Consider the following 24,134-nt stretch of genomic DNA (forward strand, 5'->3'; position numbering starts at 1 on the left):
GAAAATGTGTCCTCTGACCGAGGCGATCTGTGGCCTCACAACTGCGTTTTATTCTCTCTCTCTCCCTCCTTCCCTCCGTCCTTCCCCCCCTCCCTTTCTTTTTGGTTTTCTGTATAGCCCTGGCTGTTCTGGAACTCACTTTGTAGACCAGGCTGGCCTCGAACTCAGAAATCCGCCTGCCTCTGCCTCCCAAATGCTGGGAGTAAAGGCTTGCACCACGCCAGGCCATTTTATACTCTCATTTAGCCCCAGCCCGCCTCCCGGTGATGCACAGACCTTAGAAACACGCAGCGCGCAGTTGGAATCTGAAGGACCCTGTTGTCCTCCACGCCCAAATGTTTCACCAGAATCCCAAGTCACCTACAGCCTTGTTTATTTCTGTGCCACCCCACGTCTTACACTGTATACACTGCAACCCACCTGCCTTTGCCTCCTAGGTGTTAGGAATAAAGGCATGTGTCACATTGACCTGCCTTGTTTATTTCTTCTGGACCTGTTTTGATCTCAGTCCCCTTCCTGATGGACAGGAGCTAATACTGGGCTCAGAAGGGGCAGGATGGGTCCATGTTTCCCAAGCCCTCATGGGCAGTCTTAGGAAGGAGGGGGTATTTATTGAGCACCTACTGTCTGACCCGTGTGGGGGTTGGGTTAGGCCTGTTTCCCACAGCAGCAGGGGAATAAAGCCTGCCCAGGTCCACCCCAGAGCTCCACCCCACAAACTTATAGAATCCAAACTGGGCCTCTGGGTTCCCACACAGGTCCACTATCTCCCAAGACAGGTGGCTGAAAGTCTGATCAGAGGACACTGTGACTTAGGCTGCTCTTGATAAGCCGCCCATGCCTGTGAGGTGTCTCAGTGTTCCCCAAGTACCCAAAGTCTGAAGCCTAAGGTCTGAAGTGACCGTGGTGACTCTGCTCGTCTGTAACCCTGGCCTCTCACCCTCCCGTGTGTCCTTACTTTGACATCAGGATCCCCAAGTAGAATCTATCCGCTTATGCTGTTTAACAAGTGTGTTTGCCTCAGACCATTGCTGTGTGGCTACAGGCAAGTGGCCTCACCTCTCTGAATTCTCATTTGTTTGTATCTTACTCCAGTTAGATAGATCCTGAAGAAAAGCCATTGTTTCAGTCCCTGTATACAGTAGATACTCAATGCATGTGCAGTGACTTTCCACGTCTGTCCCCGTCCATTAAGGAATCCCCAGGTGGGGTCATCTACCTCCTCTGGGGAGATGTTTGCAGCCCCCTGCATGTCAACAGAAAGCGGGCTGGAAGCTCCTGATTTACTTAGAAATGTTGAGGCCCCTGCTACTACTCCTTGCCCTCCTGGGGCCTGGGACAGCTAAGGGGACCTGGATCCTGTGGCCCAGCCTCAGAAGGATGAGTGCCAGTCCAGTCGGCTCAGTTCACCCAAGCTTCTAAATGCAGTAGTCCGGAGGTCCAAAACGGCAAGGAGCTAGCTGTGGCCACACGATGGCTGAGATGGAGCAGTCTAGCGGTCAGCAGCCATCACCCACAGTCTGATCCCATGGTGGGCAGCCAGTGGCTTTGTGGGCTCTGGGTGGCTGTGGCCAGGTGACCAGGCCCAGGCCAGGGTGGTGGTAGAGGGCATATGGCTTGGGCTATAAGGCCTGGTAGAGCCTGCAGGGAGGCACCCAGGACATCCAGTCGGCTCTCCAAGGCGGCTAGGCGTGCCTCCAACTCCTCCTGCTGGGCCTGCAGCTCTGACACCACCTCATATGCGATGCTCTGTGCCTACAGAGATGGAGAGACAGACCGAGTGATAAAGGGAGGGACCAGGAGATGGCTGAGGGCAGAGGGCTAAGGACAGTAGGGGCCAGCATGAGGATTAAAGAGCAGGGGACTGAGCAGTTTTTGTTCCAGCAGCTCGCCGGCTGTGTGACCAGCAGGGGGCGCCAGAGGTGCAGAGTCCCAACACAGGCCGCCAGGGAGCTGGTGAACATGTCAGGCTCAGATGGAGCTAGAGAATGGTTTTCTTCTTTGGGCCACCATGGCTTTGCCCAGACTGTAGCTTACCTGTCCCTACTTGTCCAGAAACCAGGATGTGACATTTGAAGACACCCATAACTGTTAGCTCATAGCCCTCTCTGGTATTGTTTGTTTGTTTATTCATTTATTGAGACAGGGCATAAATAACCATGTAGCCTTGGCTGGCCTGGAACTCCCTACCTGGACCAGACTGGCCTCAAACTCAGAAGCCAGAGACCTGGGATTAAAGGTTTGTGCCGCCAGACCCAGCTTGGCTTTATTTGTTTGGTTGGTTTTTATTTATATGTATGTGTGTATTTCTTGAGACAGTCTCCAGGCTGTCCTTGAATTTGAAGCAATCATCCTCCTGCAGCCATGTGAGTACTGGAGTAAACTATGTGAAATGAACCATTATGACTTCTGAACTCTAGAAGCTGAGGCAGTGTAGCGTCCCCCAGCGGTGAGCAGGCTGGCTCAGACCTGTTCTGCCACTGTGAAGGGGACCACCTGGGGTGGAGACTTCCGAGACATAGCTAGGTCTAGTGTTCTGCCCCCTCTGTGCTCTTCTCCAAGATGCTGCTGCCTGCTGACAGGCTGAACCTGTCTTCCTGAGCCGATCCTGAATAAGCAACAGCCTGGCCACCAAGTACTGACAGCCTGGCGGCAGAGCAAGGAGAACCTGGAGTGTTGGAGGATGGCCCTTTCACCTTTATAAGCTCAGACTCTTAAGTAAACTTTGGGCCTTGATCAGTATCTTGTCTTGGTCTCGTTATTTCTCTCACCATTTCCTCCCATACAGCCCCAGCCTCCGATTCAGGAACCCGGTTCGTGTAGCTGCAGGCAGCTACAAGGCAGGAGGATCAGGAATTCTAAGTTGTCCCTGGCTACACAGTGAATTCCAGGATAGACTGGGCTACATGTCACACTGTCTTAAAAACAACAAAAAGGTCGGGCAGTGGTGGCACACACCTTTAATCCCAGCACTTGGGAGTCAGAGGCAGGTGGATTTCTGAGTTCAAAGCCAGCCTGGTCTACAAAGTGAGTTCCAGGACAGCCAGGGCTACACAGAGAAACCCTGTCTCAAAAACTCCAAAAAAAAAAAAATGGAGGTTGGAGGTTGGAGAGATGGTTCAGTGGTTAAGAACACTGACTGCTCTTCCAGAGGTCCTGAGATCAAATCCCAGCAACCACATGGTGGCTCACAACCACCTGTAATGGGATCTGATGCCCTCTTCTGGTGTGGCTGAAGACAGCAGCAGTGTACTCACGTACATATTAAATAAATAAATATTTAAAAACAAACAACAAAGAATTTAATATCTTCTGAAGACATTACTGGGTAGAATGGGACTAGAAAGTGGAGTCTCTGCCTAAACTCCCCCAGTGAGGGGCTGGAGGTGTGGCTCAGGGTGGAGTCCATGTCTAGAATCCTATGCTGTAAATGTAGTCAATGCTGAGTCTCTATATAGCCTGTGCTATTTTTGATCTCCTAGCCTCAAAGGATCCTTCTGCCTCAGCCTCTGAAGGAGCTAGAACCCTGGCTGTGGATGCCTGGAATATTACTCATGAATTTAAACTGAAGAGCCAAGTTGAGCATAAATACTTGATGCTGCATTGTGGGTTTCTGCCTCCTCTGATTAGACACTATCCCCGTGTCCCTGGAAGCCCATTCCTCCCGTCCCGTCCTGGTGATGCTCACCTTGGCCAGCTCAGCCAGCGTGTTGGCCTGATCGTTCACCTTCCCTTGTTCAATCTTCACACTTCGGAGCCTGGGGATAGGGCAGGGACAGGGGCAGGTCACTCGGGGCTGAGGGTGGAATGCATTTGTAATCTTGGTCCAGATCAGGCCATTTCCAAGAGCCTGGATGCAGGCCCATCCACAAGACTAAGACAGACACATTCTCTGTCCACTAGGGACCCCCCACGGGCATCATGCACCACCAGACTTCCAGTCACCCCAAGACTTACTTCTGAGCCCTGGGAGGAGCCAGGAGAGTGCAGAAAAGGAAAACGGAGAAAGAGAAAAAGCACAGTTTAATTTTAATCTCATGCAGTGACTGGCTGAGTGGCCGCAGCCCCAGCCCCGTAGCCAGGTGCCTCCCCAGTTCCCAGCAGGGGCTCCTGGGCTGCCAAGGAGCTACTGCCCCCATGTGGCAGGGATCTGGCCTCATAAGGCGACACCTGCGCCCTGTCACCCCGGGGACTTCCCGGCAGCCCTGGGTAGATGCTATTCACTGCCCTTCTCCCACAGTCCTCTGAGTGGCACCTTGCCTCCATGGGCAACTTGCTTAGAAAACATCCTGGATGAAAACAGAGGTTGGCAAGGGCAGTGCCATAGGGATCAGCATACAGACAGGATCAGGGATCAGCATACAGACAGGATCAGGGATCAGCACAGAGACAGGATATGAACCCATAGCTGCTGATCAGGTGTGGTGCCCTTGACCCCTGGAGAAGAGGCTGCCAAAGGTAGGTTCCGCTCTCTCTATGACACATCCTGCATATGCCTCCCCAGGGGTGTGGACAGCCTCCTAAGACCCAGAGTTCTGACATTGGCACCCTTGGAGAGTCACAGTATCACTGGCAAAAAGAAAGAAAGAAAGAAAGAAAGAAAGAAAGAAAGAAAGAAAGAAAGAAAGAAAGAAAGAAAGAAAGAAAGAAAGAAAGAGGGAGGGAGGGAGGGAGGGAGGGAGGGAGGGAGGGAGGGAGGGAGGGAGGGAGGGAGGGAGGGAGGGAGAGGGGCAGACAGACACTCAGCACGTCCAGCAACAGGAGCTCAAGAGGACCGAGGGGCTGCAGCCTCTTCCCACCAAGGACCACCACCGCGGCTGGGAAGATTCAGACGCCCAAATCACATGAGCCTCTGTGTATTTTTCCCAGGACCGTCCCTTTTTGGTTTTATTTCTTTGGTTTCCTAGGAGCTCAAACACTAGTTCCATTGACAGGGTTCTCCTCAGCAAGCCCTAGTTGTGATGGTTCCCCCCACCTCCCTACCTCAGCCTGGGCTTCACACCGTCCTTGATAAGGCTGCCTCTGGGATTCCTGTCCAAGCCTCTGTCTCCCTCTAGGCCCTAATCCGAATTTGACCTCAATAACTGCTGGAGGACACAGGGAAGAGTGATGGAGGGGGAGCGACGAAGGGGAGGGGCAACAGAGGGGCGGGTGATGGAGAGGCGGGGCAGCACCTGACCACCATGTCCTAAACACAGGTGACTCACACTAGAACCTATTCTTCAGTCCCCCAACCTCCCACTTTCCTTTTCTGGAATCTTTTGAACATTCTTGAACATTCCCTGAGGTCAGCACTAGGACAAAGCTGTGTGTGGCTCCCTGGGAGCCAGGTGAGCAGAGAAAGGCACTGCAAAGGAGCCGGACTTACTGATGGATGGCCTGAAGGAACTTACGCTGGTGTTTCCGAACCCGGCCTTGGTCTGGCTTCTTCACCAGCCTGGTGTGTTTGTAGATGAGCCATGTCTCCCTGAGAACGTTTGCAGCAGCATTTTTGACCTGAGGATCAAAAAAGATATTAAAGGGTTGTAACATTAAGGAAGATTGAGAGCCACTGTTTTACACGGTCTTGTGTAGCTCAGGCTAGCTTCAATCTCACTATGTAGCTGAGGCTGGCCTTGTTCGCCTGCCTCTGGCTTGAGTGCTGGGATGGCAGGCACACACCACCATGCCTGGTTTGTGTGGTCCTGGGAGGGGGTTTGAATCCAGACTCTGTGCAAGTTAGGCAAACACTGCTGACTGACTTCCAGCCCCTCATTTTATACACGGGGAACTGAAGCAAAGAAAGGGCCATGTGCAAACGCTGGAGAGTCTGGGATGTGCACTTAGCAGCTTGATCCAGAGCTGGGAGCGCAGTATGGCCATGTCTTCTCTGTGTGCTGCACACTTGTGAACACTGGGCTGAGCCTGATACCACTTTGGAATAGCTACGGTGGAGACCCACAGAGACAGGAGTGGCCTGCAGGCCCCTCACCCGCTTGGTGAGCTGTGTGTCCATCATGAAGTTGTGCACGTGTTTCTCAGCCTTGGTGAGTTCCAACTTCCGAGCCACGACGGCCACCACGAGTGCAGTGCAGCCTGCTCCCTGTGTGTGGTGGGAGGGCATGTCAGAATCCCAACGCCAGGCCTGCCCTCCTCCAGGAAGCCCTCCCAGTGTCCCAGCCCTCTGCGACAGTAGGAGGGGGACAAGAGAAGTTACACAGGAAAGAGGTAGGGTACTCTGCCACAGTGAGACAGGGAGCCTCCAACACCCAAGAGGTGCCATCAGGTCATGGAGGCAGGTGCTGAGGCCAGGCATAGTGGCCACAGAGTGCAGAGACCACCATGATGAGCCTGTCTCAACCCTGGTTGGTATTAAGGTCTTTAAGGACCCAGAAGCCTCTTTTTGGGAAAAGCCACATTGACAAAGTCAAAGCAACTTGTTTGCTTTGAACTTGGAAAGTTCTGGAGGGAATACTACAGAGTCGGGACAAAGAATGAGGAGAAAGACCCATACAAAAAAGCACAAAAGAGCAAACAGTTGTGAAACAAAAGAGTCACCCATGTTTGCCTCCCAAGAGGCCAGGCTACAAAACCTCAGATTCAAGGGAAAAAGAGGGGTGCTGAAAGTGACTGAAGGTGGGGCAGAGCAAGCACCAATGTCCCAGCTGCTCAGGAGGCAGAGACAGGTGGAGTTTCAGGACTGTCAAAAAATTAGTGGCTGGGACCATGGCTCAGGGGTGGAGCCCTTGTCTAGAATTTCCAGTGAAGGCCTGGGGGTATGGATTAGGGGTGGAGCTCCTGTCTAGACTCCCTCAGGAAGGGGCTGCTAGTTAGAATTTTCTGAAAGGAGTCATACCTTTAAAGCTATGTCCATTAAGGGACTCTGGCTAACCACAGGACTTTCTGGAAGGGATGTGGCCCATTAGGGAACATAGTTTTGTATTCCTTCCAGGCCACTTTGGACCGGAAGGCTTCATCTCTGTGTTCTGGGAGAGTGGGCCAAGGCCCATCCTTGTTTTTCCTCCTTTCTCGGGTGGAACACGGCCAGGTGAATTAGCCAAGAGTCCATGAAGCCCTTTAGGGAGACAGGGTCACATGAGCTGGGCCTGCCAAGAGCCAGTTAAGCTTTGTGTGGCTGAGAACTTCTTACTTTTAGTTTAATTTTGTTTTGAGATAGCATCTCTTACTGTAGTCCAAACTGGCCTGGAAGTGGCCATCTACCTGCCTCAGCTTCCCAAACATTGGAATGACAGACATATGCTACCATGATGGCCGATGATCCTGTTTTTGCAAGAATATTGTGCCTCAGCAAGAATGGTATACAGTAGCTTAGAAAACTGCTTGCTAGCCTGTGCTGCCACTGCCTAGCCTGTGCTACTGCTGCCTAGCCTGTGCTACTGCTGTGCTGTGCTGCTGCTATGCCTATGCTGGTGTTGGTGCTTGCCTTTAATCCCAGCACTCAGGAGGCTGAGGTGTGCAGATCTCTATGATTTCAAGGGCAGCCAGGGCTACATAGTGAGACTCCGGTCTCAAACAAAGACAAGGAAACTGTTGCTTAAATCAGGAGGAAAGGAATCTGATGTCCCACGTGGACCACACCCACCAAGATGAGAGCCATGGATCCTTCCTCCTGGCTTCTAGAGTCACTACAGACAAACGTTAGAGGTGTTGATGAGCCACCCGGGCTCCCTGAAATCATATATGGGGTTAACTGAAACCTCTAGGCAAAGCTGTGGTATCCCCAGAATTCCCTAGACAAACCCTTCCAACCCTTGAGCCAGACTTGGGGTGCAAGACAGGGGCTCTACACTCACCATGATGCCAGTGAGCAGACACACACCCTTCCCACAGTAGGTATGCGGCACCATGTCTCCATAGCCAATGGACAAGAAGGTGATGGAGATGAGCCACATGGCTCCCAGGAAGTTGCTGGTCACTTCCTGCTTATCGTGGTACCTGGTTTTGGGGAGGGGGGACAGACAAGGCTCGTCATTCCATGCTGTCCTCACAATCTTCATTCATCACATTCCTAGGGATGGGGACAGGACTTTGGGGTGAGTTTCCCTGGTTGCTCAGGGACTAGAGTTGGGGCTGAGTGGTGAATGTTGGGATGGGGATCCCATGCCCTCCCCCCCCCATGGTCCTTCCAGCCTCTCCTTTCCTTGACACCCATGCTGCAACCCACCATGTCTGCCCTCCCTAACCCCCACGGCATGACCAAGGATGACCCAAAGGCACAGCCACATGGAAGACAAGCATGTAGGGTAGACACTAGGAAGAACTTCCCGCAGCACAGCCAGTGAGGCCTGAGGAAAGAGGACTGGGGGAGACAGAAGGCCAGAGGAGGCTGTAGTGTAAGGAGGGGAGGGGTACTGAGGAAGGTGGGAGTCAGGGTACAGAGGCACATGCTGCCCCCAGCCTGAGGCCTCGGTTGTGGAAAGGAGAGGACACTGGATGGTAGAGCTGGATTTGGACCTCTGCAGGCAAGACAGCTTGAGACCTCACCTACTAGAGCTGTGGAAACCGAGCACCTGACAGAGGCAGGGGCTGTTCAGGCTTGGGGGTGATGGGAGGCAGGGAACTTGCCCACAATCCCAAGCTTGCCAGCCATGGTACTGCGTTAGTGTTGAATTTTTTTTTTTTTTTGAGACTGGACATCATGTAGCCCATGCTGGCCTCAAGTTTACTATGTACTTAAGGATAACCTCCTGCTTCCATCTCCCTAGTGCTGAGATGACAGGCATTGTCCCATGCCAGACTGCAGCTACAGGGTGACCCAGGTGCCAGGATGGGGACATGTGGGTGGGGACAGGGCTATGGGGAGCAAGGCAAGATTGCAAACAGCAGAGTCTGGTATTAAGACAGGCTGCGTGCTCCCCAGCTCAGAGCAGGGGTGCAGGGAGGGTCCTAAGGTTCCCGCTCTTATCAGTAGGGTGGGGCTACAGGAACTGTAGGCACACCAGATCCCTGAGAGCCAGCCTGAACCCTAGAAGGACAAAGTGGGGAGTCCTGGGTCTCCCACCAAGGCTGTTCCTGCACAGAGCAGATAGACCTCTGCACAAGGCGCTCCTGTGTGACGAGGCCCAGCTACACCTGTTTCTTCTCAGTCAGGTCTACGGCCCCTGGCAAGTCCTTCAATCCCCAAGTCTCCTTCTCAGGGACTTCAAGGGGCATTGCAACAACTCCTCCCTCCCTCCACCCCCAGCCAGGCCTGTGAGTGCGCTGAGACTTCTGGTGTCCAGAGCTGACAAAGACCCTGGACTCTGGGTGTTCCTTCCTGCCAGTCAGGCCCACCCTGGCTGCCAGCTCCCCTCCCTCACAGCTGATCGTAAATTCTTGGCTGGTGGGACCACAGGGGTAGCTGGGTGGTTGAGTCATAGGAGGGGTGCAGGGGTGGGGGTGGGGGTTGGAGGCAGCTCAGCTGACTGTAGGACTCACGTGTTCCCCCTAGGGTCTGGAAGGCCAGAGACAGGGAGGGAAAGTTAACATTAAACTTCAGCTGGACCTGGTGGCTCTGAGCCCTGAGTTCTACCCCAGCTCCCCAGAAATTAGAAAGTGGGGGTATCAGTGGAGGGATGGGGATGGGGGCAGCTCTGAGCCTGTGGCCCCTTCTGCTGGGCTGAAGTCAGAGGCCAGCATGGGATGCCTGGAGGTCAGGGACTGAGCCATGGGTCTCCCCGGGGACAGTGGAGGCTGAGGACACAGGCAGAGATGGACATAGTCCCCAGCCAGAGATCCTGAGGTCCCCTGTGCAGGCTCCTGCAAGGTCAGGAGGAGGACAGGAGGACTGTCTGGAGGTGAATGGACTGAGGTAAGGACCTGGGGCTTGGGTTCAAGGACAGGACGGGGGTGGTCCGCAGTCGGTCACCTCTCACACACGCGCACTGTCCACGCAGCAACGATCCAGGAGGAGACGCTGAAGACCAACAACACAGTGCCGGGGCAGATGGTCATGAGCGTCTTGGTGACGAAGCGTGTGTTGAAGGTGACGCGGTTAAGGGCCCCGATGCTGCGGCTGGATGCATCGGTGAAGATGCGGCTGTGCAGGAGCATGACCCGAGCCAGCAGGTAGAGGCGCAGGAACATGGGGATGGACAGCAGCACATCCAGGTCTGCCTCGGCTGCCGACGGCACCAGAGAGAAGGCCAGTCGTGCCGTCCACGTGAAGCGATAGTGGCCGGGCACCGGGTGGATGGCACACACGACCAACTCCAGCGAGATCAGGGACACGCGCTCCCACGTCATGGCGATACGCCAGTCGTCGGCACCATTGTCCACCAAGAACAGCTGCAGGAAGGAGGTGACTGAGTGGGTCCCTGAGGATGGGGCTACCTCTTGGTGGGAAAGCCGGCATGGGCCTCAGCACCGCCCCCCAGGTCAGGATTTTGATGGGGCTACCTCTTGGTGGGAAAGCTGGCATGGGCCTCAGCACCGCCCCCCAGGTCAGGATTTTGGACAAAGATTATTTTTGTTTGTGTACTTTTGAGAGAGGGTCTCATTTAGCCCAGGCTGGCCCTGAACTTCGAGTTACTCAAGAATGACCCTAAAGTCCTGATTCTTATGCGTCAGTCTGACAAATATTTGATGACAGGTGTAAAACACCCCATTTGGCTGGTTTGGTTTTGTTTGCTGTTTTTGTCTTGTCTTTTTGAGACAGGCTCTTATAATAAAGCTCAGATTGGCACTGAACTATCAGGAATCCTCCTGCCTCGGCCTCCAAAGTACTAGAATGATGGGGTATGTGCCATGTAGGACACTTGCTTCCCCAGCTGCAGCTAGAACTCATAGCCAAGCAAAGGTGCTCGCTTCACCAGCAAGCCAGAGGACCTCAGTTCAAGTCCCGGATCCCAAAGAAATGACCTCCACTCATGCACACACACACACAAAGAAATGATGTCTACTCATGCACACACACACACACACACACACACACACACACACACACAAAGAAAAAAAGGTGGCGCGGGGCTGGACTCTTGGGAAAGCGCTTGCCTCACTGCCCTGGGTCTGATCACCCGAACTGCAGAGAAGTCCTTTAGTTTAATGTCCACCTAGCCCTGCTGGAGACATACAGTCTGACACTGTCTTGGGATGTGGTGGTGATGGCCAGCCTCAGCAGCCTCCGTGCCATCAGGAAGGGACCTGCCCCATACTGCAGGTGACACCTCCTTCTCCGTGGCCCAAGTGCCACACAGTGACCTTGTCACTGCCAGCTCTCAGTCTAACTCCCTCAGCCCTGCAACCCAGAATCTGTTCATCTTAGCAACTTCCCCATTCTGGAACCTTCTCAGCAATGCAGAGCTACACTTGTGGCTTTGTGGCCTCCCTCAGCCTCCATCCCTCTGTCTTGGGTCAGAATGCTGTGGGTGGAAATCAAAGGGTTCCTGCCTCCTCAGCATCAAAGGGGTGGCTAGAAGGAAGAACTGTTTTTAGCTGGGCCCACTGGGCCCATGCTGTCATCCTAGCACTGGGAGATGGTGACAAGAAGATCAGTAGTTTCTAGCCTGCGCTATTTGAGACCCTGTCTCAAAAACAGAAAACAGACAAAGTGGGGATATTGGGAGGGTCAAGAGTGGGACATTATGGGGCTGGAGAGATGGCTCAGCGGTTAAGAGCACTGACTGCTCTTCCAGAGGTCCTGAGTTCAATTCCCAGCAACCACACGGTGGCTCACAACCATCTGTAATGGGATGTCCTCTTCTGGACTGTCTGAAGACAGCTACAGTGTACTCACATATAATAAATAAATAAATCTATATTAAAAAAAAAAGAGTGGGACATTATTACCCCAGAGGCCCTGGGCCAGCGTTGGGTCATGCCTCCAATGCAGTAAGTACCAACCTGGATCTCTCGGGCGTGGTACAGGATGACAAGGCCAAGCAAGATGACAGTGGACAGGCTGATGAGGCATTTCAGAGCAAAAGAGCAGAGTGACTCCTGCACACAGAGAGGGAGGGGATGCTGAGGATTCCTCATTGATGCCCAGGCGCCAGCTGAGTGGGGACAATTGCCACCCAGATGGGATCTGTATCTGTGGCTTCCCCCACTCCATGTCTCAGCTCCTCTGGCTCCCAGAAACATCTCAGTGTCCCCCAGCTCACGGATCCTAGTGACTTCTGCAAGCAGCATCCATCTACATTCCCTCTCCTGCGTCCCTCACCCTTGCTCATGGGTCCCCAACTGAGATGCCATCCCCAGGCTGAGCAGATGCCTACCTTGGTGTATACACCCCAGGACAGCTCTGTTTCTGTCACCATGACGACAATCCCAAACATGCCAAAGATGAGCGCATAGTCACTGAGCCGTTTACGCTTTTCAAAGAGGGCCCTGCGGTGTCCCAGGCGGTGGCTGACTGTTGGGGGCTTCCCTGAGCCTGTCTTGTCCTCCTCCTCCTCCTCCTCTTCCTCTTCCTCCTCCTGCTCCTGGGGGTGGCCCCTGGAACCACCGGGTGACAGCCTGACAGGCTGACCCTTGGCCACCATCTGCAGGCCTGGGCCTTGGGTGGGCTGCAGGGGGCGGCCTGCCTCAGGGTCCACAGGCTCCCAGCCCAGGAATCCAGGCCCGCTGCCCAGAGGCTGCCCCACGCTGCCATTGTGGCTGTGGCTACTCATGGCCACCTGCCTCCGTGGGCTGGGCGTGCAGCAGGCCCTTTGGGGCCCAGCATGGTTCCGCAGCAGAGCTTCTGAATGGACCTGTGGAGACAGCAAAGGTTGAACATCACCTTGGCCATTCCAGAACATTCCAAGGCTCAGGAGAGTCCAGGATCATCTGGAAAGTCAGTGTCTACCGACCCCTGCTCAAAGTCTGCTTCAGTTCCCCAGCGCCTAACCTCCCAGACACCAGCATGCCCTGCAATCATCCTGGCCCATGAGCACCCCCTGCCCCTCAAGCTACCAACAGCAGGTGACAAGGTGGCCTGGGTGCCTGCAAGACACACAGGTGAAGAGGCAATATGGGGCTGTGACTCAGCTGTCTGACACATATGCCAAGCCTAGGTGCTGCCATGTTGTTCCCTGAGACAGCCTCTTCCTGGGCAGGCTGGCTGGCACAGGACAGATGCAGAGCAGGCAGGGCTCAGTGACCAGTCCTGGGCTGGCTGTGTTTTGAGCCTCCAGTTAAAAGGACTGTCTGTTGCCCCAGGCACAAGGGGGATACCTCTTCTGGTTTTAAAAAGAAGAGCAAAGCTGAGGGAGGTTGGGTGGCCCCTGGATCCTCTGCCAGCACCGAGTCAGACACAGACTAAGGGACACAGCCTGGCGGTGGCTGAGGGCAGGACCTTGACAGGGAACCAGGCTGGCTCTGCCCGAGTGGCTGTGAGCTGAGGACAGAGCTGCTTTCTGTCATGGAGCCTGGGGTACCAGCTCAGTCCGTTTTCTCTTGTCTTCTGTAATTTTATTTATTTACTTTAGAGACAGGCTCTCAATCTATAGTGCAGGTTGGCACTGTGGCAAACCCCAGGTGCTGGGATGGCAGGTGTAAGTCGCCATGCTAGGACTGGTGATACATACCTATCAAGAGGTGCTAAACAGCAAGGCTAGCCTGGCCTTTGAGGCCAACTAGGGCTACCTGAGAACCTGTCTCAAAATAAAATAAAATCGGATCAATAGGTGTCCCTTGCTGTGAGTCTCAAGGAGGCACCCACCTCCCACAACTCTTGTAGGAACCACAGTGATAACGGCTCATGACAGAAACTCCCAAGACACTAGACCTGTGTCAGGTGGCCTCCCCAGCAGCTGGTGGGGAAATGGAGTTGAGGAAGGGTGCCAGAGCTCTTCTCACCAGGCTCACTGACTCCTCAGGGTGCCCGGCTCTGCTTGCCCTTTGCACACCGGCTACCAGGGAGCTTACAAGGCCAGTCTGGCAGCCCAGGTGCTGTCACTGAGCACCTTGACCTCAGTTTAGGGTGGCCGAAGAGTGCTCATGTCACTGGCCGTATCACATCCATCCTTGTGCATGGACTTTATGGACTCAGCGTCTCCCACTCGCAATCTTCCCTCACCGGGGGACACGCGCACCCTCTCTTCTGTGTCCCTGACCCCTGACCGCGTGGCAACACCATCCCCAGCGTCGTCCCTAGTCGCATAGCCCAGGGACCCGCTATTACTGCCCCCCCAGCCCCCTCACCCCCGCTTCCTCTCGCCAATACCTGCGGGCGGGGACCTGGACCCTCGTGCCAGCGCGTCCCCGCCGAGACCGGCCAGGGAGGGGGAGCAGCGCCGCCCCGTATGAGCGGCGCCTTGGATTGGCTGAGTGCACCAGGCCCCACCCCCATGACCCCGCAGGCTCCGCCCATGCTTAAAGCTCCCTCCTGGGCACTGGGCAAGAATAAGAACCCCGGTGATGGGCATCTGTGCACAGGCAGCTGGCTATTGCAGGTGATCCTGCACACCTGGACCTCATCTCTGGGGACAGACAAGCCCGCTCACCTCAGGGACCCCGATCTTAAACCCTATTAGCCTTGCGGGCAGAAAGAGCTCCAGGCAGCTGCAATCATCAGGGCTGGGGAGACCCCCGAACCTGCTCTGCCCCCATCATTCAAGCCAAACTTACAGAGCTCACTCATGAAAGTTTTTGTTTTGAATCAAGGTCTCACATAACCTAGTCTGGCGTCAAACTCACTGTGAAGTACAGGCTGCGCTAGAACTTACCAGGGAGTCCAGGTTAGCCTTGAGTGGCCTTGAAGTTCTGTTCCTTCTCCCTTCACCTCCTGAGCGCTGGGACAGTTTTGGGCCCCCCTTTCCAGCTCATGCAACATTTTTTGTGGTCTTGGGTTTTGTTTGTTTGTTTTGATAGCTCTGTAGCCAAAGCTGATCTTGAATTTACTCACTGAAATCCTCCTCTCAGCCTACTTCCTAAGGTGCTGGAGTTTCAGGTGTCTTCTAAGACATCCCAGAGACCAAGGAGTCTAGTCTCCGCCCCTTCAGTCACGTGATTACTGACAAGCTGGGGAGCTGAGGTTTGCCTGCAGCCGAGCGATGAGTGTGTGTATCCCCTCCCTAATCCCCTCCCCACCCCCACCCCAGCCACCCAGCTCCTGCTTCTTCCTGGCCCAATGTCTTTGCAGTTTAGAGGGCCTCAGGAAGGACTGAGGGGCAGATGTGTGGCCAGCAAGTGGCCTGGGAGCAGTGACAGCACTGAGCCCCAGCAGAGCCACCAACAGAGTGACAGTCCAGGTGTTGGGGACCACATCTGCACTATCCACATAGGTGGAGCCAGATGGAACCAGCCTGGGGTGATAGATGTAAGCAGGTTCCAGGAGACACCACAGAGGGACAGGCCAAGAGCACCAGGTTCTGCCTCCAGCCCCTAAACCTTCTGCATGTGGCCACCTCAGCCTGTGGCTGTGGGCCTTCCCTGCCTACCCCCTACCCAGGAATTGTTTTGCTTTTTGTTTTAGAAAGGGTTTCATATCTGTGAGGCTCAGACTTACTATAGAGCTGAGGATGGCCTGGAACTGGCCATCTTGCCTCTACCTCTCAGGTCCTACCTGACAGGATAGGCCTGGGCCACCAAGCCCCATTTGTTCCGTGCTAACAACAGAAGCCAGGGCGTCATAAACACTGGCAAAGCACTCAGTCTCCTGAGACACACCTCAGCCTCTCACAGCCCCCAGGGATTGGGGGCATGCCCCCGTTTGTCATCAAAATTGGGGTGCTCACTGTCCATCTAGCTCTCCTCCAGGCGCCTGTCTCAACATGCACCCCCATGGTGCCTGTGACCACAATCAAGGAGTTCACAGGCTCAGCAGTCACTGCCTCTAAGACTTACCCCTTCCCTCTTGGGGCCCACCCTGCCTTTAAGGAGCCCCTGGAGGAGGAGGTATCCTAGCAACCAGTTGGGGTGGCCTGGAGGCCTCTGGGCACCTCAGCCCTGGAGATAGATGAAGCTGGTGGTGGTAATGGGCAGGGTGGTTCTGGGCTTGAGTGCAAACTGGCCACACCTTCATCCTAGGCATGGGCTCCAGGGGCCATGGTGGGCGGGAAGGGGCAGAGGAGCCACGGATACACTTAGGACACAGTTACACTCCTGTGACAGGAAACAGCTTTGCAAAAATTGTCCTTTGGAGACTGCTGAACATGAGGCCCTTCCTTAGGGCCTGAGGGCTGAGCCACCGTCTCTGGGCCGTGGGTGAAGGACACCAGGGAACCCTTTTAGGCCTGTAAAGACGGGGGGGGGGGTGCTGAAGCAGAGGTGACTAGGTCACACACACTCTCTTACCTCCACCACACCCACCAAGCTCTGAAATCAGCCAGGCCCATGCAGTGCATGCCTGCCATCCCAGCAATGGTGGGGGTAGGGGGGTGGGGGGGTGTGGAGCCCTGAAGATCATAAAATAAAGGCCAGCATTCCCTATACAGATAGGAAGCCAACTTGGGCTACAGCCCTGTTGTAAAATGAACAGAAAATTGGGAAAGAGTTTGTCACAGCTGAGTGTGCAGAGGCCCCGAGGCAGGAGCAGAGAAGGAAGTCACAAAAGAAGTGGGGGCACACATCTTAGGGAACTAATTCTGGCTTATCTGGGGCTCAGAGATCTCAGATTTACCCATCAGTGTGCCCTGAGCCTGTCCTGTATGCAGAGCTTGTACTTAGGGATAACAGAAGCCCACACAAGTCAGACTTGACGTGGGAGAGCACTGGTCCCAGTCCTCTCCAGGAAAGTGGTCCCCAATAATACACAAGGTGTCTCCTTCAGCCACCTAAGGAGGTTTTAGAAGACCCAGTCCCCTCATCTCTGCAACCATCAGGACCTCCATTTGTCCCAAAACTTCACATTCTGACCTTATTCAGATGTTTTTTGTTTTAAGACAAAGTCTTAGTCCCTGCTATGTACACAGTGCCCAGCCCAAGGCCTCCTGCATAGCCGCTAGCTATGCAGTGTTTGTTGATTGACTAATACTGACCCCATGGACAGCTCACAGCTGACATTAGACTTCAGCCAGGACTGGAAACTGAGGGGTGGGTCAGAATCTTTTGGGCCTGCCTTCAACTCCACCAACCAGGCTGTGTGACACTGAGCATGTCTCCAACCTCTTCGAGAGGACATAGCTGGGCATGTCTCCAGCCACTGCTTTTGCTCTTATGGTGTCTTTTCCAGGCCCTTTCCCTTAAGCTTTAGGAGGTTCTGCTGTTGTTGTTACAGGTTTTAGTTTTTTTATTTTTTATTTTCCCTTGTTTTCTTGTTTCAAGATGGGGGTCTCATGTAGCTCTGGCTATTCTCAAAATCACTACATAGCCAAGGCTAGCATTGAGCTTCAGATCTTCCTAGTTCCTTCTCCCACATGCCTAGTTTTCCCAGTGCTGGGAATGGAAGCCAGGGTTTGGTGTGGGCCAGGCTAGTGTTCCAAGACCTTTTAAAATATTTGAGAGGGCTGATACCCACTTCTATAACTCTGATTCCAGAGGATCCAACACCCTCCTCTGGCTCCCAAGGTCAGCAGCACTGCACCTGATACACAGACATACATGCATATCACACACACACACACACACACACACACACACACACACGATACATCCTTACTTTTTAAAAAAAAATTTATGGCTAGCAAGATACCTCACAGGAGCAGCCGCTGATCTGGCAGAGGCCCAGGCCCAGCACCTACATCAGAGGCTCGCTGCCTCCTGCATCTCCACCTGCACTCAAGTGAGAGGCCTTCGCAGACATATACTTTTTTTTAAAAAAAATCAAAATTAGGACGAGGCAGTGTTGATGCCTTTAATTTGAGCACTCAGGAGGCAGAGACAGGTGGATCTTTGTGAGTTTGGGGCCAGCCTGGTCTTCAGAGCAAGTTCCATGACAGCCTGGACTATACAGAGAAACCCTGTCTTGAGAACTGCCCACTCCCCCAAAGAATTAAAATTAATTAAAAATAATTTCGTGCTGGGCATGGTGGCTCATGCCTTTAATCCCAGCACTCAGGAGGCAGAGGCAGAGGCAGGTGGATTTCTGAGTTCGAGGCCAGCCTGGTCTACAAAGTGAGTTCCAGGACAGCCAGGGCTATGCAGAGAAACCCTGTCTTGAAAAACAAAACAAAAAAAAAAAAAAAATTTTTTTTTAATTGACTTCAAGTCTGTGTGTATTTTGTTTAAAGGGACAGGAACTCACTACAGAGTCAAGGCATTAGGTAAGCCTTCTGTGTACAACTGCCCAGCACTGGGAGATCAGGCTGGCAGGGCGACAGACGTGGGCTGCTGGCTTTATTTATTGTTTATTTATTTGTTATCCTGTATGTGTCTATGTGTGTCTGTGTCTCTTTATCTTTGTCTCTCTCTGTACTTAAGTTTCTCCTCTGTGTGTGTGTGTTTTTCTTTGTCTGTCACTCTCTTTCACTCTGTGTGCATACATTCGTGTCTCTCTCCCTCTGTTTCTCTGTCTCTCTGTCTCTCTGTCTCTCTGTCTCTCTCTGTCTCTCTCTGTCTCTCTCTGTCTCTCTGTCTCTCTGTCTCTCTCTCTCTCTCTCTGTGTGTGTGTGTGTGTGTGTGTGTGTGTGTGTGTGTGTGTGTGTGTGTGTGTGTGTGTGGTGTCCCTGAGCAGTCCAGAGGGTATCAGGTGTCTGTGGATCACTCTTGGATTTATACCCTTGACACAGGGTTTCTCACTCACTTGGAGATGGGCTGGCAGCCATCAACCCTGCCATGCTCCTGCCTCCACTCTGTACAGTGCTGAGGTTCCAGGCACAGGCCTGGCCACACCCTGCCTGCTTTCCAGTGTGAATGCTGCGTGCAGATCCACACTTAGGTCCCCTTGCTTACACAGCAGTCCTCCCGCCGAGTTAGGACCAAAGTATCAGGCCCAGGCTGCCCTCCACCCCCAGCTCAGGCCTGGCAATCATCAATTCTCCTACCCCACACCAGGGGGTACCGGGGCAGGTGACTCACCCTGGGGTCCAAGGGGCTCTGGAAACCACCAACCTGAGGCCGCTGCTCTTCCGTGTCTTGAAGTTGCCCTCAGACGTGGGATGGCCCTGCCCTTGGCTCTTCTCCACACCTGTAAGGATCAGACATGGGAACCAGATCGGAAAGGCCCACAGGGTTCCTTCTCTTGTTTTGGTTTGCTTTTGGTTTCTGAGACAGGGTCTCTGTGTAGCACTGGCTGTCCTGGAACTCTTGCTGTAAACCAGGCTCGCCTTGAACTCAGAGATCAAGCGTGGCTCTGGCTTGTTTTGTGATTGCTGGGACTAAAGGGTGTGTGCCCCGACCAGGCTGAAGGTCTGCGGACCTCAGGGTTCTTTAAGATTAGTGGCTTTGGCGACTGTGAGACCCACAGCTGTGAGTCCAGAATTTGAGGCTGCTGTTCCACACACCACTTCCCCTCCACCTCCTGGTTTTCTTCCTTGCTTTCCGTTGTGAACTTAAACGTGACTCTTCTCTTTTCACAGGACCTGGGCAAGGGGCAGTGGTTACGGGTAGTGGTGGGGTGGTGGCCCAGGAGAGCTGACAGTGGCTGGGGAGGGCAGGGGCTGCCAAGGTCACTCTGTTGGCCTCCTCCAGACACCTGCCTACTAGGTGATCCACAGGATCTGGGACTGGGCTCGGCCAGCCAGCTAGATCATGGCCCTGAAATGAGTCCCGGGGATCCTAACTTAACCTCCCCCTAGTTTCTGGGCACCAGATTGAGGGGCTTCACACCCCATGCTCAGGGATGATGCAAAAAACCCAGACAGGACCCCACCCAGGGGTTGTGGGGTTCTGGACTACTCTGCCCCTGCCTTGCTGGGTGACCTTGGGTGAGTACTAGCCTTCTCTGGACCCCCCCAGTTACCCACCGCAGGGGGTGGCTGACTGAGAAAGCCAGAGGAAAAGCCTGAGGGTCTAGCAGGTCAGCTCGAAGCTCCTGCCGGCCATCTCTGGAGGGAATCCCCGCCAAACATGAGGACCAATGCCTTAAGGAAGGAGCCATGGGGAATAGCGAGGAGGAGGAGGAGGACTGCCACTCTGAGTGACTGGCAGTCCCCAGGTCCCCAACCTCACCTGAAACTGAGCCCCTTTCGCCCAGGGACTCAGGGTTCGTTCTGGGGCAGAGTCTCTGCTCCGGATTGTCTGGGGAAGATGAAGGGACATCCCGCGGTTCCCGCAGGTCTCCCAAACATCGGTAGACTTAGTGAAACCCGGCAAAGAGACACCCCCACCTCATCACCACCCCCTTCTGCCTGTTAACTCACCAGTAGTCTCCAGCCGCAGCTGCTGGAGTCCCTGCGTCCCGGCCCGAGAGCAAAACCAAGTGAGTAAGCAGACGGGCAAGGGCGTGGGAACAGAGGTGCGCGCGCCGCTGCAGCGCGGACCCCCCACCCGCGCGGCCCGCTGGGGACGGTCAGGTGTCCCCTCCGCGGCGGCACCCAGCGCGCTCCCCGCCGAGGCCGAGGACAGTGACCGAGGACACGCCAAGGGCTGGGGCGATCCTTGGTGTCCGCTGGCTTTACGCGCGCAGTTTTCAGACGGGGAAACTGAGGCTGCGACAAAGACCAGGGATCCTTGTCCTTCAACCCAGTCAGGTGCAGCAGCTGTCGCCTCCCACAGGGAAATGCACTCCAGCGAGAAGCTGAGCCTGGGGCAGGGAAGGGTCGAGAGGGAGAGACGCCGGGAGACTCCAGCAGCTGATGACGCGGCCCAGGCTGGAAGGTCCTGGTTTGGGGGCGAGGGGTGGGGTGACCAGAGAGGCAGGAAGAGAAAACTTCTCTGTCCCTGTGTCTGGCTGGAAGGTGCCGCTCACGCAGCTGGAGTCCCCCCTGCGCCCCTAACGGCGGATGCAGGGGTGGCGGGACCGTGAAGGTCAAAATACCCAGCCAGAACAATGAGCCTCCTGGGGTCTGGAGTGCTCAAGGAGCGGGAAAGCAGAGCCTGGGTCTGGAGAGGGTCCGAGACCCTTGTGGTGATCTTGGCTAGACCCAAGACTCAGTTTCTCCAGTCCATTCTGAGGTGGCTCTCCAAAACTGAATTTGTGGGCTGCTGGCTCTGTCCTGCTTTGTCCTCTAAGTGTCGACCCCCCCCCCAACCCCCTTCTCAGCCCTTCCCTCCTAGCCCCACCCCTGAGCACCCACCCACCTTCTGCCACGGTCTGAGACAGGGGGATTTCCTCCTGGGAGTCTGGAGGCCTTTAAGAGTTTCCATCATTTTTGTTGTTGTTATTTTTGTTTTTGTATTTTTTCTTCCATATGTTCTAAAAATAGCCGTCCCCCCTCGCCAGTCCCCCAGCCCCGCAGCACTTCGTGAGCAGCGCCGCGCTCCCGCGGTGGCCGGGGATTCCTCGGACGGGCGGGGCTGGGATGCACCCGCGACCGGCGCGGGTTGCGAGCGCCCCTCCCACCGCGGAGCCGCGGGCGGGCGGTGAGAAACAAGACAGAAAGGAGGACTTCTGGGTCTGCAGAACAGAGCTCGAGGGAGGGACGACAAAGGATTCCCTTCGTTGTGGGGAACCCTGAACCTTATATCGCCCTGAGTGGAGTCCTCGACCCGCGATTCTTAGACTCACTACAATCCCTGCCTCATGAAACACCTTGACAGCCTGGTGACAGGTCACATTCCTGTCCCGCACGTCTCTCCTGTCTCTCCTTGCAAGCGAGGAGACCAACTGGACTTTTCCCAGCCCCATAGTCTTTCACAGACCCTCTGGGTGACCCCTGACCAAACCCAGCGTCCCTCAGAACCGGGCCAGCTTCGGGAGCATCTGGACTCTTTGACCAGCTCTGCCGTGTGCCAACTACTCTCACCTCTCATTCACAACCTGAAGGTGATCCCCGACAGGCGTCCCTACTGGCCACCTCGCCCGGGTTTCAGGTCACCGACTCCCTCCATTCTTGATACATTCATCTCCTTCCCAAGGAGAAAGAGGAGCCTAAAGACTCTTAGGGAGCCGGAAGAAAGCTGCAATTAGGGCGAGTCCACCTCAAATAAAGGTGCCAGAGAAGGGGGGCTGTGCACAGATACTTCAGAAGGACCTTTGGACCCAGCACAGAAGTCCTTAATGACTTCTGCAGGGCATCCCCAAAACTTCAGTAACTTCAGTGGGGCTGCCCCGCCGCTGGGGACCGAATACAGTGTGTGTTCAGGGTGACCGCTGAGACCTGACCTTTCTTGCGACTCATTGTTCCCATAGCCTCGTGTGTCACACGCTCTCTCTACAAAGGATGGACGAAAGCTTTGTACTAAGGACAAAGGCGCAAGGAAGGCGTCTGCACCCTAAAGAGAGTGGCACTGCGGTTACGACAGGAGACTGTCCCTCTGGACACTGCCACGCACCTCTGAGTGATGCGGACAGAGAGGCACTGGGTGGGCCCTGGGTCCTGGAGGACACCAAAGGCGCAGCCCCGGGGCCAGACACCGGGTTGAACAGCGCAGAGCTACGCGAGGGCGCCACGTCTTTGCCCATACACTCTGGGCTGGAATTATGGCACCAGGATTTGGGAGAGGCTCGAGACCCGGGGAAGAGAAGTGGGAAAGGGGAGAGACTGGGGAGATGGTTGAGGATGGAGAGTTGCAGGGGGAGGGGGAAATGAGGAGTAGGGGGAGCCAAATTATGGCTGCAGGCTTTATGCCGCGTGATCTATTTTTTATTTTTTTCACAAGGGCTCACGGAGCCCACGTTGGCCTTGAACTCCTAATTCTCCTGCCTCCACTAGGTGTTGGTATAACAGGTGTGGCAAACCGTGCAGGGCTGACCCGGCTCTTCTCTACAGCAGCGCGCCGGTCCCTTTGTCCTCGTCACCCCCGCGGTGCTAAAGGGGAACCCCCCAGCCCTGATGGCGCATGCGCACATCTGCCCGGCTTCCCTGTAGCCCTCACTCTGCAGCTCCCGCACGGTTGCCATGGCGACCGCGAGGGCCGAAACCTGGGGAAGACCCCGCCAGCAGCCCTCCCCCACCGCCCTCGCCAGGAGCTCCTCCCTTGTTCGAGCCGATTACCCCGGACTGCGTGGGCGCTAGGGCGGTGGAGGATTCCCCTAGTCCCCTGGGACGCGCAGTGGCTGGCGCATGCGCGCGGGTTAACACTCTCTCCCCGCCCCCCACAGGGAAAGCCCAAGTGAAGGAAACAAAGTACTCCGCACATGCGCAGCGTGTGACTCTTAGGCCCGCCTGGTATCCTTGGCAACTGCGGGGAACTCCCTTCTAGCAACCCCTCTCCGAGTCAGGGATTTCCCCGCTGCTAGTGCGCAGGCGCGGGCTGGGATTCCGAGAGATGGGGCTTTTCTACAGAACAAAGGTTGTTGCTTAGGCTCCTGTCCCCGTCTTTTTTTATTTTGACATTGTCTCTGTATGTGGCTCAGCCTGACATTGAACTTGCAGCAATGCCCCTGCCTCAAACTCCACATTGCCGTGATGACTAGCAAGGGCCACCACATGTGGTTCTTGTCCTTTATGTTCTAACTCTTGTAGGAAAACAGCCAGCCCTGTGGCTCCGCGCTGTTTTGCAGTGCGCTCCCAGGTCCCTGCCCCTCCTGCTGGTTTCCTCCTGTCACCAGGAGAGTCCAACACGGGCCAGTGAGAGGTTCAATGGGTCGCCTTCTTTAGGGCGTTTATGCCTTTCCAGCGATGCCCTGCACCTTGTGACCAGCTCTGCGCCATTGGTGATCCTGGAACCTGGGTGTGGCAGTGAATTCTGGTACCAGCAGGAGGAGGAGGGAGAATAAGTTCAAGGTCAACCTTGGCTACATTCGACTCTGTCTCAAGCTAAGGTTTTTAGTTTTCAACGTTTATGTGTGTAGTGTTTTGTCTGAACACACATAGGTAGACACACCTAAGTAGATAAGTGTATATGCCACATGTGTATATGGTGCCCTTGGAGATCAAAGAGATCATTGAAGACGCTGGCACTGGAGTCACAGTTGTGAAGTACTTGTACCTACTGAACCAACTCTCTAGCTCCCTCAATTCTCTTTTTTGGGGGGTAGATGGGGTAGGGGGAATAAGATCTTTGTAGCCCAGGTTGACTCCTGCAGCAGCTTCACAGGAACACAAGATAACTTTGCTTAAGATCTTAGCAGCCACCCAGGTGGGATTCGAACACCTCTTTATGGGGAACTACCGGGACCTGTTTCCTAGAGGCACCTGGAGCTGCAAGCATGATGGGCTTTTTGTCCCAGCTGCTCTGTCACTGTAAGGTGAGGATACCATACGTGTATAGGAGACGACACATTCAGGTACATGGACCCCCGACTGCTG

General features: G+C 54.7%; 1 protein-coding gene across 10 annotated transcripts; it reads right to left on the minus strand.

The window, feature by feature from the left end:
• Positions 1 to 351: 351 nt before the first annotated feature.
• Positions 352 to 22,885, minus strand: Kcnn1 (potassium intermediate/small conductance calcium-activated channel, subfamily N, member 1). Of its 10 annotated transcripts, none has more exons than XM_030243866.1 (12): positions 21,022 to 22,885; positions 20,142 to 20,524; positions 18,859 to 18,967; positions 12,195 to 12,671; positions 11,821 to 11,916; positions 9,848 to 10,266; positions 7,794 to 7,935; positions 5,972 to 6,082; positions 5,369 to 5,496; positions 3,958 to 3,966; positions 3,689 to 3,758; positions 352 to 1,755 (listed from the first exon to the last, which is right to left on the minus strand). In XM_030243866.1, exons 4-12 carry the CDS (start codon positions 12,588 to 12,590, stop codon positions 1,510 to 1,512), a joined length of 1,617 nt encoding a protein of 538 aa, XP_030099726.1. In that variant the 5' UTR covers positions 12,591 to 12,671; positions 18,859 to 18,967; positions 20,142 to 20,524; positions 21,022 to 22,885; the 3' UTR covers positions 352 to 1,509. The 10 variants fall into 10 exon arrangements, 7 of the variants coding, with proteins under 7 accessions (XP_030099726.1, XP_030099725.1, XP_006509871.1 ...); XM_030243865.1 differs by having other exon boundaries at positions 20,142 to 20,601; XM_006509808.4 differs by lacking the exon at positions 21,022 to 22,885 and having other exon boundaries at positions 18,892 to 18,967; positions 20,142 to 20,942.
• Between the last annotated feature and the right edge of the window lie 1,249 nt (positions 22,886 to 24,134).

This window comes from Mus musculus, chromosome 8, assembly GCF_000001635.26.
Source record: "Mus musculus strain C57BL/6J chromosome 8, GRCm38.p6 C57BL/6J".
NCBI classification, from domain to species: Eukaryota; Metazoa; Chordata; class Mammalia; order Rodentia; family Muridae; genus Mus; species Mus musculus.